Source organism: Bactrocera latifrons, unplaced genomic scaffold, assembly GCF_001853355.1.
Source record: "Bactrocera latifrons isolate USDA-ARS-PBARC rearing strain unplaced genomic scaffold, ASM185335v1 scaffold_149, whole genome shotgun sequence".
Classification (NCBI taxonomy): domain Eukaryota; kingdom Metazoa; phylum Arthropoda; class Insecta; order Diptera; family Tephritidae; genus Bactrocera; species Bactrocera latifrons.
In genome coordinates this window covers 623648-638367 of record NW_017534952.1, presented here as the reverse complement: position 1 = coordinate 638367, position 14720 = coordinate 623648, and the positions used below count along the sequence as shown (strand labels likewise).

At 42.2% G+C, this 14720-nt stretch overlaps 2 protein-coding genes and 1 long non-coding RNA gene across 4 annotated transcripts in view; 1 reads left to right on the top strand and 2 right to left on the bottom strand.

Annotated features, from left to right (window-relative positions):
• The window catches only part of LOC108965787, a 185499-nt gene that overhangs the window by 89182 nt on the left and 81597 nt on the right, over positions 1-14720 (bottom strand). The window lies entirely within an intron of this gene.
• The window catches only part of LOC108965780 (POU domain protein 2), a 44005-nt gene continuing 30550 nt past the window's right edge, over positions 1266-14720 (top strand). The window contains exon 1 of the mRNA XM_018928382.1: positions 1266-2117. Coding sequence (XP_018783927.1) covers positions 1322-2117 — 796 coding nt within the window. The 5' untranslated portion in view covers positions 1266-1321. The remainder of the gene's footprint in view (positions 2118-14720) is intronic.
• Positions 12457-14684, bottom strand: LOC108965782 (endothelin-converting enzyme 1). The gene has a single exon (XM_018928394.1). It carries the CDS (start codon positions 14568-14570, stop codon positions 12480-12482), a length of 2091 nt encoding a protein of 696 aa, XP_018783939.1. The 5' UTR covers positions 14571-14684; the 3' UTR covers positions 12457-12479.

Below are 14720 nucleotides of genomic sequence, written 5' to 3'. Positions count from 1 at the left end.
GGCTGCTTCTCAATGTCTGGTTACCAGCCTTTCTGTTCAGTTAATGGAGATGTCTGCTGAATAGAGCGTCCATTAAATAGAGATTTTACTATATTTTTCATTTATGAATTGTTTTTACTAACTTAGCGTCTAAGTTAGTTCAAACTGGACACACTGTGCTACATTTTACTAAAATCGGTTCAGTAGTTTAGGAGTTCATCGCGAACAAACAATATATTATAACTCCATATCCATATATACATATATGTATATTTGTAGGCACGTACGTTAAATTACTTACATGATTACCGCGCGACGTCGGAGCGATTCCCGTAATCAGCAAGCAACATCTCGTAATTATGAAAATTTCAAATCCACTCGACTTAAGTTCCTAAATCGCTTGTAGGTTTCAGGTAATCCGCGAATGTAGACGCAGATAATTTAGTAGTCTAATCACATTGTGGGCATCAGCTTCGGCTTATTTCGTCTGTCCATGACAAAGGCTGCAGATTAAGTAGCACTTGATGATTCGTAAAAATGCTCCAGTCAACAGTTTAACACCAATTACAAATGCGATTATCTTGGAAGGGCGAGATAAATTGGGAAATTCACCTGTTCAGTGGCCTTTGCATCTCTGTGCGTTACAAAGGCAGTCCACTTAGCAAATTAAACTTTCATCAGCTCGTTAAAATCGAAAAGAAAATTATCACTATTCGTTGTTTGGTGAATTTTACTCTTACTTGTACTCGTATTGTTCCCCTCTTGTCTTCCAGCCGAGCAAATGCGTAGCACATTGAAGGTAACAACTAACAACAGCAAGAAAACAATAATAGCTCGGAAACAAATCACCAAAGGTGCATGGGTCAACATCATAATCTAAAAGCGCATCTGTACAACAACATTTCGAAACGGTTATAATGAGCCAAATCGCACGCAAGTAACTAAACAACTAAGCGACTGAGCGGCTAAGCGGTTACGCATTCCAGAGACGTGGCAACAACAGCCAGATGCAAGCTAAACGCGAAACCCATAAATCATAATAAAGCCTTCGCTGACGAATTGCTGCCCCTCCGTTGAACACTCCGTCTTCAATTTTCACGCTTTGTTTGGATCCACACTCTCGTTGCCGACGGCTCGGGCAACATTTATACAACGCAGCGTCACACGCCGCGCAGTCCGAATGCCACTGCTTTTGGCAATGCCCGAACCAGAACGTTCTCTGTCTCTAATGACAGTGGCCGACGCTGCCGCCGCAATGTCCGAGGCGGAGGTGACAAAGTCGCCAACTCGAACTACTCCAACTGTGGCTGCGACAACCAGGCCGAGTGCGCCCAGTCAATTCATGACTATCAAACAGCAATCAAATACAGTCATAGCCTCAAATGTACTGACATCAACAGCAATAGCAACAACAGCATTGACAACAACGGCCACAGTAAACGCCGCATTAGCCGGCACAATGCTTACGGCAATGGCTCCATCGAGTGCGTCGATAAGAACAGCAGCCACTACAGGTGTTAATAGCCAAATTACAGACGAGAGAGGTAGCGTTACCTCGCCACATCATCACTCAACAGTTGGCGTTGTTAGCAGCAATTATGTAGTAAATGAAATTGCCAYCGCCAGCAGCAGCAAGCCCGACGGAACGAATACAGTCGACGTAGACAACATCAATGGCAGTGTGCTTGGTGGCCGTTATGACGGCGTGTCCGATACTTCATCAAATCGACACCATCGCCGACATTTGAATGGCAATAGCCAGCAAGCTAACTACTGCGACGACGACGGCCACGACGACAGAGACAAGGTTAATTGTTACGCTTCAGGCACCCGTTCCCCTCTGTGGCACGTCAGCGATAAGCAAGTCTCCCCCGCTGCCCCAACAGCTCTAACGTCGGCAACAGCTTGCTGGCATGGGTGTTATTCGCCCACTCGCCACCAAGAGAATGAATCATCAATTAGCGCTGATGGAGTGACGACAGMACCATCGCCGCATTATCCGCAAATTCACGTCAAACAGGAATTCCCTCAAACGCAATACATGCAAAACGAAGACGAGGTTGCGCACGGAGATGAAGAGCGAACAAATGATAACGGACAGACGGTGCACACAGTTCCAGCTGCTCCGGTCAAGAAAGGTATGTATTGTAATGTTCTCGGATGATTTAAATGTCATAATATACGTATGTATGGATGTGTGTAGGTGCAGCTTCAATATATGTAGGTAGTAAAGGTTCTGGGTTAATCCATTTTAGTTAATACGGAACATATTTTGGTATCAAATTTGGTACCTTATTGCGGCTTCGAAATTCGAATGGATATTAACTTAAYCTAGTAGAATAGTGGCGTTAMCGTTTAAATTTGGTGCTTTCTCCATATTTCTGAAAATCGGAAACACCACAGTACACCCTGTGCGTCTAACGCCATTTAACTGGCTAATTATGTATTTCTATAGCTAAAGTAAAGCAACGAAAGACTCGCCCGGTACCGTCAGAAGGTTTCAATGACATCAATATTCACGAAAAAAAAATTATRGAACAAATTATCAGTACTAAACAATTATCAGTAAAAATCTATCACTCCTTCTAAAGATGCAGCGTATGGGCACTGGAAATGGATAGAGATCTTGGGAGGCATCTTGGGTTGATGGAATCCCTATAATCATTTAAAGCTCTATTTTTCTGAAATGCTTCTTCTGTATGCTTGCAATGGGATGTTTTAATATGAAGGTCCGATTGCCTTTTAGAAGCAAGGAACCAAACTTCTGGCCAATTAATAAATGTCCTGCCTGCCGTGATACGACTTGCCACGGTTCATAGAGCTCACTAATGCTGAATCGTTTAAGTTTGAATTTCAATTTTCCATGAGCCCATCTAACTTTGAACTACCCCAGTAGGAGGGGGCATTGCGTGAGGTATTCAAAGCGGGCAATATGGTGGSAAGTGTCTCTTCACAAAAACCCGCCGCCACTTACTTTCAACACCTTCAAAATATAAGCTGTGACAACAATAATAGCAGCAAACATATGCTCGGAGCATTAATGTGTGGTTGTGTTCGTTGTGTTCGTACAACACGAATGAAGGTTAAAGCAACAAAAAATTGATCATAATAAAGGGGCGTTCAAAATTCAATAATCGAGAGAAAACAAGATGTTTCATCAATTGGCCCATCCAACCGTTGCCCTTCAGGAACACACTTSTCTTAAATAAATGTTTGATAACGACATCCACACATACAGGCACACAAATCACATGTACATACCGAAACGAAAGCAGACAGTTAAACAACCAGAAATCATTTATATGAACCACTAAAGACTTGYGAGCCAGCACTTGAGCGCTCGTGTCACTTGGTGTTATTCGTGAATCCTTGCCGCTCAGTCCCATTTGCACGCTCCATCCGCGCCGGCTCGTTTTTTACCACGCCACTGCAAGTGGGTTAACATATGCACCCCTTTAATTTGTGACCCCGCACGGACGTCTCAGGTCGGCACAGCRTTCGGCAACCCTTTCAATCTTCATAAATGTTGCCAATGTACTTGCGACATTAACTCCTTCTGCTCCGTTCGTTTTGTAAACACATTCACACACACACAYATATACACATGSGAWAATATATACTAGATGAAGTGAGGCGGGTTTATTGGTGTCCAGCAACAACAAAATTAAGCTTTTGTTGACACTACCCGCAGCACCCACACAAGCCGTGAATAATACTCCAGGGCACTGTGCAGAATCTCCATCGGCCGTCCGGGCGCGTCTTTATCGCGACGCTGGTATCAAGTGTGCCGGCATTCAATTTGGGGAAATCACTGACTTAGAGCTTAGTCTCGAGGAAGCAGGTCACTGATGTTTCACCGAGTTTGTTGCACAGCAGACGGCAAGTGAAATGGGAATCCTTTAAACGCATAAAAAATTGAAAATCTCATAAGTACTGTTCCTTGGGTGCAGGGTTGCGATGCGTGAGCGGAAGTAGGAGTTGGTCACTTTTTCATTTCAAATAGACATAAGCAGGCAAAAGGGTTAAGTTGTTTATGAGTGCGTGCAAATAGACCCACATAGCCGTACACACACACCTACATACGTGCGGGGGACTGGACGAGTGTACGACGTGTGGTCGGGTTGTACAATCTGTTGCTGCGAAAAGTTGTTAACAGTTTGTAAATACCTCGTTTTTCACTTTAACACTTACTTTTGGCAATTTAGGCGTTCAAATAGAAATCGGTCATACCTAAACACATACACCCGTACATAAGTACATACGCATGGGCGCAACCCCAAACTGTGACAGTTTAGTTAAAGAAATCTGTGTGTAAATGTCATTTGGGGCAAAAGTTTTCTGTCAGCTGGTCTCACTTCTTTGGGCGTTTTTAAAYTGATGACTAAACGATCAGATGGAGTTCGAAAGCGGGATTTCTAGCTATTTCGAGATGATTACAGCTTGCCATATACTACATACCTATATGGAATACCTATAACCGAGGGAATGCTTTAATGCCATTACGGTAATAGAGGCTAGGCGCCAACTTCAAATAGTTCGTTTTGTTAATGATTATTTAGTGCAACTCGGCATCTCATTGGCGACTGGTATCAGCACAGCTTAAGTACGGAAAGTGGTGGACTTGTGCAATATTTTGGTTGAGAGGTAAGGTGGAAGTGGTAGGCGTCTTTAACTGTAAAACATTAGCTTTGCCTAACCGCTTTTGTATTTTTATATGTTTTGCATGTGCGACTGCTCTACATTTGCGTATGTAAATAAATGATCTACTTGGGAAGCGGAAATGTTTGGGTCACATGCAAGCCAGCGCCGTTTTGATGTTCCGAAGATTTGCTGCGGTAATAGGAAATTTTTGAGGGTTATGTATAATTATGGAATTTAATGTAAGCTATCCAACAGGTGAGCTAAAACCGAAGAGGAAAAYCACACAACTACAAATGCATATACGTGGGTTRCCATTTATATTTCGGGATTAGAGTATAAAAACAAATATTARTTATTGAAAATCGTTTTGTTGTTTTTCGAAATATTCTACATTTAGATCTGTAAACTTTTGAATACGTTTGAACCAAATGTCGAATTAATTTTGTCACTCTGTTTGAGATACATACATACATACATATATAAAACATATCGAAAAGCATTGACCTTTTGGTTTATCTTTTTCGCACGGGAATAAGAAGAAGTCGTTCGGTGCTAAGTCAGGACTRTACGCAGGATGGTTCATAAAATCGAAGTTTTGAGTGGTCAAAAATGCAGTTGTTTGAGTCGATGAAGGTCGCATTGCCGTGGTGATAAGTGAACCGGCAGCTACTTAATTTTAAGTGTTTCGGGCGGAAACAGCTTTGTTTGATTCGGCTCTTTTTGAAATAACCATACAATCGAGTGCTCTTTACTTTAGGGCTCATTCGTGTAAATCCACGATTCGTCATATTTCACTATTCAATAGACGCATTTCGTAGCACCGTTATGGTATTTGTTTAACATTTCTCTAGCAATGTCAAAMTTTACGATAAAGTTGCGATTTTCCTCATTACGATACTGGAGTTGCCAACTGCCGAAATATAAAAGGGAACCTACGTATACATACGTACTAAGAGGCAGATAGAAAATGGACAAAAATCAGAAAGAAGCTGCTGCGCACTCACATATACCGTACGCTGACCACATTACGCGTAGCACGCCACCGGAAATTAAARTCATTTCGAAAAATCCAATGCTGATATCTCTGAACAAAAGAGATTCATGCACACACGAGACTAAAAGCCCAATTGGCTGACAAATGGGCTTCCATGCTCTACTGTGTGTATGTATGAGCTAAATATTAAGCATATAAATAAAAGTAATGCAAAATATACAATCGAATTCAAATGAGCATTTTGAACCTGCCGAAGCGGCATAGCTAAACTTAATGTTATTTGCTGATYTCTCATGCAACAACTATGTGGAGAGTAGAAAGAGCGCACTTTTTAATTAAAATCCAAATCGCCATCCGAAAATGTGCCAACAGCGTCTAATTGGAAAAATCAATTTTGTAAATACTTGTATGTATGTATATGTATAYGTGCATGTACATGCTATTGTGTTTGYATGTGTGTGTAAACAYGCCGATTTGTCTCTCAAARTGCAAATTACATCTCATTCACAGTCCTCAATACGTGCACAGGTGGCGAATGCACGAAAAGAGTACGAATGTCTCCATGCAAGAGCATATGTATGCGTGTATGTATATGTGTGTGATGGTGTATAGGCCCTTCGCATCATTTTTTATTTATTTACCGCAGTCGAGAGAAGATAAAAGAAAAGCAATTATTATAATTGCAGGCGATATGCAGGCAACTAATTGAAGCAGCGTCGTAAGGTAGCCGAAGTGCAATCAAAACACAATAAGAAAATCTCGATATGCACATGCGCGCATCCAAGGCAGCAATGATGTGTGTGTCAGTGTGTGAGCTGGTGCATTCAAGTGGACCAGAAATATCTGTGAATGCAGTGCATTGTTCCGCTTAATTATCTTCAAAAATTAAAGAAATGCAACGACCGCAACACAACAACATCATCAGCGGTACCGCGGCGTAATGGCGCAGGCGCAGACGTAACCGCTCCATCTTTAGGGGTTAATGTGAGAAAACGCACACWAGCAGCACCAGAGAAACTTGGTGACTAAAGCTGTCGGCACAAGTGCACTGGCACCGGTACCGCGCGTTCACTCGTTCGTTCTATTCGCGAGTCCGTCTGCCCCATCATCCTGTCACTGTCAATACGAACTCATTTGTCTTCGAGGCCGCTGCTGCTGCGCTGCTTCTGCCACCGCCAATCTCTCTGCCTCAGTGAATGCTCGCATTGTCTGCTAATGGATCGGCGGCCAGCCAGCAAGCGTTGTGCCTCAGCATGAGCTGCGCTGCCAAATTTGAATGTCTCGCATCGATCTTCTATGCAGATGCATTGAACTTCTTTTGTGCRCGAATACAAATCTTCCGCTCTGCTCATTTAGAATGCATTTACAGTTGCAGTGAAACGTCAATCAAAATCCGCTGCTGCTGCCACTGCACCTGAGCTGTCTTGAAATCATTTATCTTTTTCCATTGCCCCTTACCCATTGCCATCTTCGTTCATCCATATCYATATCTAAAGGCGAACCCGGGTTTTATTGTTGCTTTTGGTTTTGAGAAATTAGATCCTAATTTGCTGCCGCATTCGATTAAGGCACTCTTTGAGGTTTTCATTATTATTTCAGTCCCACAAACCTTTATTTATCCATTTACTCACTGTGGTAATTATCAGTTATGTTAAGYTCTTGCATTCCCATACTTCAATGTATTTATGTAAATAGGAAAATGTATTCGTACGAAGGTAGATACATAATATGTAACTATGATATGCCTGTATGTAAAATAATGGTTCATTTGAGTTGCCAAATATGAGGTTCGACGCATATCGACGCAAGTATATAGTGCGTAATAATATAATTAATTCCGTCTAATTATATTTATGCCTGAACAAGGTATATTAAGGTTGCCATGAAATATCTAAAAACGGCATAAAGTATACATAGTATATGTACATATGTACATAAAAACTAGCAAACAATCAGCATGTCAAGCTGAGTGTCATCTGTTTGTCTGACCGTCTGATATAACCAACTAATTCTTCAGATTTCGAAATATAGATCTGAACTTTTACACAAGTTCTTTTTTCCCTTTGAAGCTCCTCATATGGAAGCACCGATATACATATAAACTACGCTGCCGCCCGAAGTTAACCACTTTTATTTTTTTCTTATAAAAAATTGTAAAGAGAGTTAGCTGGTTCCAATAYACACATAGGGTTTGTCCGGAAAGTAATAGGGCTGATTTTCTGCCGCCGCGACTGTACTTCGGAGCGTGCGTGCACCGACTGGKTTCGGTAGAGGGCGTTTCTAGTTAACGAACGAGCACCTGAAGASTCAGAACAAACATTTTCGCACGATGTGTTTCTGTGARTGGTCCAAGATGAAAATRCAGCGTTCGTTAGAGCAGAGGTACGCGATWATGATATGATCAAGCAGGCTTACCCAGATGTTTCTGTAGCAAGATGTGGTGAGTTTCGGTAGCCCTTTTGGGAGGGCCGGGAAGAGGTCGCTAATGAAGACAGTGCTGGGGACACCGACAAYGTGACTCGTGTGCGCAAAGTTTGGAACACAGACCGTCGTCCAATTGTCCAGATGTTAAATTTATCAAAATTTGTGGTTCATGACATTATTACGGAGCACTTGAACATCTGCAAGGTGTGCGCAAAGATGGTCCCAAAAGTGCTCACAACCAGGCTCACACCCAAGGCTTCAGCCCAGATGTGGCCCGTCCCTACTTTTTCTGTTTTCTTGCCTGAAAAGGCCAAAGACAAGCATTTGAGACGACAGACGGGAACCAAGTAGCATGCACCATCAAGGCCATTCCGGAGAATGCCCTCCGTGACTCCTTCAATGCTTGGAAATCGGAAATYGACGCAGAAGGAGCATACTTTGAAAGCTTTTAAAGCATCGTGACGATTGGTGCAATAAATTTTTTTCAAATCGACTCAGTCTTATTACTTTCCGGACTAACCCTGTATGTCTAGATTTTTTAAGTGTCTGTTGAACTTGGACGTTCGAAAATTTCCGACAAATGTTTAAAGGTTCACAGATTGTTWATCCACTGCCATCGATTATTTTACTAAAAACCTGCTCGTATAACTGAAAATATTTTTATTATTTTGGAATAATCAAGAAGCACATTTTCTTCACATATTGTAAATTGAGGTACCATTTCAACTCGCTAATACAGAGGAAGTTTTTCTCTAAAAGTTAAAAATAGTTGYATACCTCTTTGACAGAAGAACCCGTGTGGATATTACTAAGCACATATACATAGACATATTTAATTGTGAAAGCACAGTGTTTACCAATGAACGTACATATCTACGTACTTAATTACATGAATGGGTATTTCAGTCTACATATACTGTACATTACAACAAATTAAGAAAATAATACTTCTCGATACGTACATACATGCATATTCACATACTGGCAGGATATTGTAATTGATCCCAGAAGTGTGAATACGCGTAGGCAATTTGGCAATCTTACACTACCCTAATGCCGTGTCAGTTGATGCGCTCATACATAATCGTAGCTTTGTACATACATAAGTATGCTTACGTGTTTACACGAGTACATATGTAAATTCTCACATACCTGTATGCATTTGGAAATGTTCAAAGGATGAACCGGAAAACTGAATTTTTCGAAAGAACGCATACTTGTTCGAGTACATGTTGTGAAGAGCCTCAAATCAACGACCATTAATCACTTGCACGCATACTCATTTGTAGCGGAGCGGAAGACCTGAGATCAATTGGAGCTGAAGGCAAGAGCCGCTTATGCTCGTCGTCGATCGACAAATGATCAATAGAACTGACCACATGACGTATTTTCACACCACTTCGACGCGAAATTTTAATTACATGCAACATATGTGTCAGTGTTTGCGTATGTGTCCGTGAGAGTGGCGCACTCATCCAGTGAGTGCGTCCAACCGGAGGGAGAATGAAAAAAAAATCGTAATTATGCTTCATCTATTTTTATGCAACTTTTCCGTTTTTATTGAAGACATTATATAAACTTAATGTTTTAGTGCCCAAACCTACTATTTTGCTACTCTCTATGCTTGCTTCTAAGAGCTACAAAAGGTATTGTTTTAGAGACATCGAAACAATTACAGGAATGTGTTTTGGCGACCGAGACAAAGCCGAATATTTCAGACATCATTTGAATAAGGCCAAGAAAATGCCAAGGGTTGCCATATTACTCAACGTGATGCGTGTATATGTGTGTCCTGTGGCTGTCGCTTCGTTTGGCTTAAGTTGGATCTGCCCATAGTTGGATTCAAATGCAAAAGCGTTAATACTCTGATGTGAAGTTGCACAAACTTTCCCATGGGTGGGACTTTGTAATACACTTGTTATATTTGTATATATATCTGAGTATGCGCTTGTGTACACGTCTCCTTATGCTGATATGCTGGCATTCGCCGAGTGCTCATACTTATATGCATAATGTTCACATTTGCTACATGTGTGCATGTATGTGTCTTTGTATATATGCGCAAGGAGTTATTCGTGCATATATGGACATATTTGGCTTCACGGCCATGCATTGGATAACTTGGCCGCTRTGCGAGCCCTGCTGTAATACCCGYACATTGTGCGGCTCGCTTGGCTCTAATATGTTAAACATCATCCACCGGCCCAAAAACAAAATGCTAAATTAGATTTTTAATTAAAATAATTTCGTATGCAATTTAGATAATCGCGGGCAGGAGTGCGCGCGCGCAAGCCCAAACCCACTCACACACACAATCTCGTAGAAATATGCCGGTATTTGTCGAAAGCGCATGCAACACTTTCTGCGTGCGACCAGCCGTTRYTGCCGTATTGTTGTTGTTGTTTTCATGAGGTTCGCTAAAATGTTTTCGCTTAGCGATCTTTGTTGTGGTAGGTGATTCAATAGTGCGGCAGTACGAGCGGGCGTAACGTCAGGGCGTTTACTAAAACAACAGCAATAGCCGCACCAGCACCAGCAGCAGCAGCAGCAGCTACAACAACAATAATAATATAATAATAACAAAAGCAACAACAAGCATGTCCGACCATATTTTGCGCTCAATTGCCACTGACCACGTAAGTATTGCTTCCATACATCGGTTGGGAACACTCCATTGACCCGGACCACGAGATGGATGCGCAGGCGGCCGATTGAAGAAGCCAAGCAAGCATGGCAGCAAGGTCAGGGGCGACGCGTTCGTGTAGGCACCAGCGAAGGAAATATTTAAATTGATCATCTCCACTTAATAAAATAAGAAAATCGGCAGCAGCAGCAGTTGCATGCATTATGTGGTCTCATGATTCTTGGCTTACTTTGCGTTTCTGGTGCTGCTTCTTCGCTTTGCGCTTTTCGCTTGGCCCAACACAGTTCAGTGCTGAACGATTTTCATAATTCACCATTTCATATTGCAATATTATGGCAGCTGCTGCGGCCATTACTCTGGGAAGATCGCATCCGCGGCAGTTGGTTGCGCGCAGCGCCTGGCCTGATTGTGCATGTGGCCATTCCCAAGCTGCCGCTTGCTCGGCTTCTGCGTCTGTATCGGCGACATGGTTGAGGCTGCGCTAACGCCCATTTGTTCACTGACGATCGGAAAGATCATACAGCCTGCATGGCCGGTTGGCCCTGATTCCCATGGAAGCCGCAGACCAACTCAGAGGCTGTGCATGTAATTAAGGTAACATGTTGTTGCTGGGCCACGAAGCCTCCTCTGCACTAAGTGCAACCACGACACCAACACAAGGCACTAGCTGCTGGTTATTGGAGTCCAACAAAAAGGCAGGCCGATTGCTACAAGTATGAAATTCGTTCTAATTCATTTACTCAAACTGCATTTTTTACTAATTTATATTAAGGCAAATCTCCTCGCAATCAAGAACACATGGATGAGGAGAAAAATAGAAACTACAACCACGCACCGCAATGATGAGATTCTGACAAACTACCAAAATGCAAATGACTAACGAATATGCACGATGATCCGTCGTTTGAGAGGAAAGTGAGCAATAAGTCAAAAAGGCGCACAGATAGTGCTGAAATTAATCGGTGAGCTAAGACGGAGCAGGTAAAAAATCAACTCAACATAGTCCGAATAAGAACTCTGGCGCCGAAATGTACAAAAGAACCGTAAAATCCGTTAGTTTGGCAGATAAGTGCAGCCGGTTTTCTTCCTTCTAAATCAATAAATTATTATGCGCACTGGAGTTCTTAATATGTCAGCGTGGATTTCAGGTATACTCATGTATTTGTGTAGATGTATATGAAGAATATTGTTCTTTAAACGTGTATTTCTCTGAACTGTRCTCTCTCGAATAAAACTGTACTGTTTAATAAGTACTAAAATGTTACGCTGCTTTTGGTTGTTGTCACATATTGTTTCGTACATTTCTGAAGAGCCGTTACCTGCTGCGGGTGACAATTAATAATGGCAAATCTTCTAATTGTTTCATTCGTTTTCACTCRGTGCCGCATGTGGCTCCCTTCTCACCTGTTCTGCGTGCGTATGTCCATGCATGTAATATTAAATGTGACTTTGCTTTAATGGATTTGTAGCCGCTGAGGAACCCCATTGTTCAGCGAAATCCGTTACATTTCATTACAGTTATACTCTTATAACACAAAAGCCTGAGGAACAAAAGGGTCTTTTTTAGTAGAAATGATGTCGGTAAAGTCGCGAAAAAAGTGCATTAGATTTTTCAGAAGACACTTTTTGATGCCATTAAAATGCCCATTATGTACGAAGATCCTTTGCAGTAAAAAATAGTTTGAAAACTATGGCCAAAAATAAAATTAAATCATCTTTGGCAAAGAACTTTCTTTAATAATCAGTAAAGTCTTTGTTTTTCTTTGTTCTTTTGTACTTTATTCGCTCATTGACCATTCACCAAACCATACATTTCTTTAACGGGTTCATYTCCGATCCTAATCTACACTTGTACACCTCACTGAATTCCGGCATATTTTGAAGCGTTCCCATGACTCGAAACTCCTCGTAAGCATGCACATCGGTCTTCATGCGTCGCACCTTGGAGGCGTCATCTCTGCCGGTGCACCAGGTTTGGGCGAATTTCAAAAAATATAACTGCTTGTTGGTCAAATTCACACCGGGTATGGGCTTCTTTTCCCCATCCAGTTTACCAWAGCTATTTAGGTAGGCGTGGTACGAGATACGCGTGCCCACGTTGTCTGCAATGTTGTCACCGGAGGTGAGCGTGCCATTTGTTAGCACACCGTGGAATATATACTTGTTGTACTGAGACTCCAAGCAGCGATAGCGCTCCTTGAAATTGCGCAAGGATGCCTCGGTCCACCAGTTGAGTTTCTTGCCATCGTAATCATATTGATAGCAATAGGAATCGAAGCCGTGTGCCATCTCATGACCAATTATATTGCCAATACCGCTAAATTTGATAGATGCTGGGTATTTCAGGTGATAGAATGGTGTCTGAGAAATGCCAATGCCTATGAAGACCAAATTTAAGAAGTCCGCATAATAGGCATTCACATCGCGCGTTGACATAAGAGGCGGTATTATCGCCTTATTCACCGAACGCATACGTACCCTGGCACGATTCTTCTCGACCGCTTGTAAATTCTTATACCAATTGTCGCCAATCTGTATATCTTCATACACATGGTTGATGACGTCACGGTGCCGCATTTCGTCAGAGTAGCCGACAGTGATGTCCATGGCACGAAGCTTCGTCTTCGCGTTCGAACGCGTTTCGTCGTCCAACCACGTATACTTGCCCAACAGATCGTAGAAGGTTTCTTTAATGTGTTTCGCTAGTTGTAAAATATCTTCCCGCCGTTCGGCATCGTAMACATTATCAATAAACCAAGGAAGCAGTGCGTAATTGAAGTATATACTCGTATGCTCCCTACAACTACTTTCCATTGACTTATCACTTGTTTCGTACTTCCATAAATAATAAAATTTGGCTATTGTGCGCCACTTCAGATAACTCCTCAGAGTTTCTAGGTCGGATTTCTGCAAAAAATTTACAAGGGGATCTACATCAGCGATGGTATTTTGTATTATCCAGTCATTTCTCGCGCTTCCATTGAATGCTACTTCGAAGTAACGTGTCCAGTTCAACAAGTTGCTCTTGTACTTCAATTTGAATTCGCCTAAAGTGAGTTCCTCGCTTTCGTTCCGTCTGCTCGAATGCATTGTAAGATTCTTTTCAAACTCAATGACAAGCTGAAATTCTTCATTGAACTGCCGAAGTTCTTCTTCATGCTCAATTTTAAAATCYCTTGTCATATTCTTAACGTCCATGACATCTGAGTTACCTAAAACTTTACCCGAGGTACTTAGCAGAACGTCGAACTTGCGACTCTCTGTGTCATAGTGTATTTTAAGCGGAAGCAAAGGATACACACCATAGTTAGACAAGAAGTTTATGTTGATCCAATCAAACGTGTCATTTAATTCTCGCTTTTCATTCAAGTTGAATGCGAATTCGTCCATCTTCAGAAGCAGCTTATAGCCATCAGACATATCCTCGCTCATGCGCATGCAGGATGCAAAAAACGCCTTCGCCTTGGACTCCGCATTATCCATTTTCAGTTCCTTCTCGGTGGCATTTTTTAARAATTGAGTGAGCATTTCGTTAACGGCAAACTGCATGCCGTTCAAAAATGTGTTATTCCGAGTACGCGCCGGTACCATTTCGGCCTGTTTCCAATTGCCGCATGCGTATTCGTAAAAGTCTTCACACGGATCCACGCTTTGGTTCATGGTGGCCAACGTGAGTCTGCCGAACTCCTCCAAAACCGCGTACTCGTCCATTTGTGTGGGCAACCGAAAGAGCGCACTGCCCGTGCTATTTAGTTTTGACTGTGTGTGACCTGGCCGTTCTGTTGGAATGCTCATCGCTTGCGCTACACGCTCAGGCCAGGGCCATGGCCAATCGACGATTAGTGTAATGATCAGCAACGCTAATAGACCATGACATGGTGATGACATTTCTAAGCTTTATGCCGCTTTGAATARTTTCTGCTTTGCAATGCTCTGTTCTGTTCTATGTGAATTCACACAGTGCTCACTCGCAACTATGACGCTTGTGTACACCACGAAMGCTTATGTACTTCTAAGCCATCACTCCAGCTTGCGTTT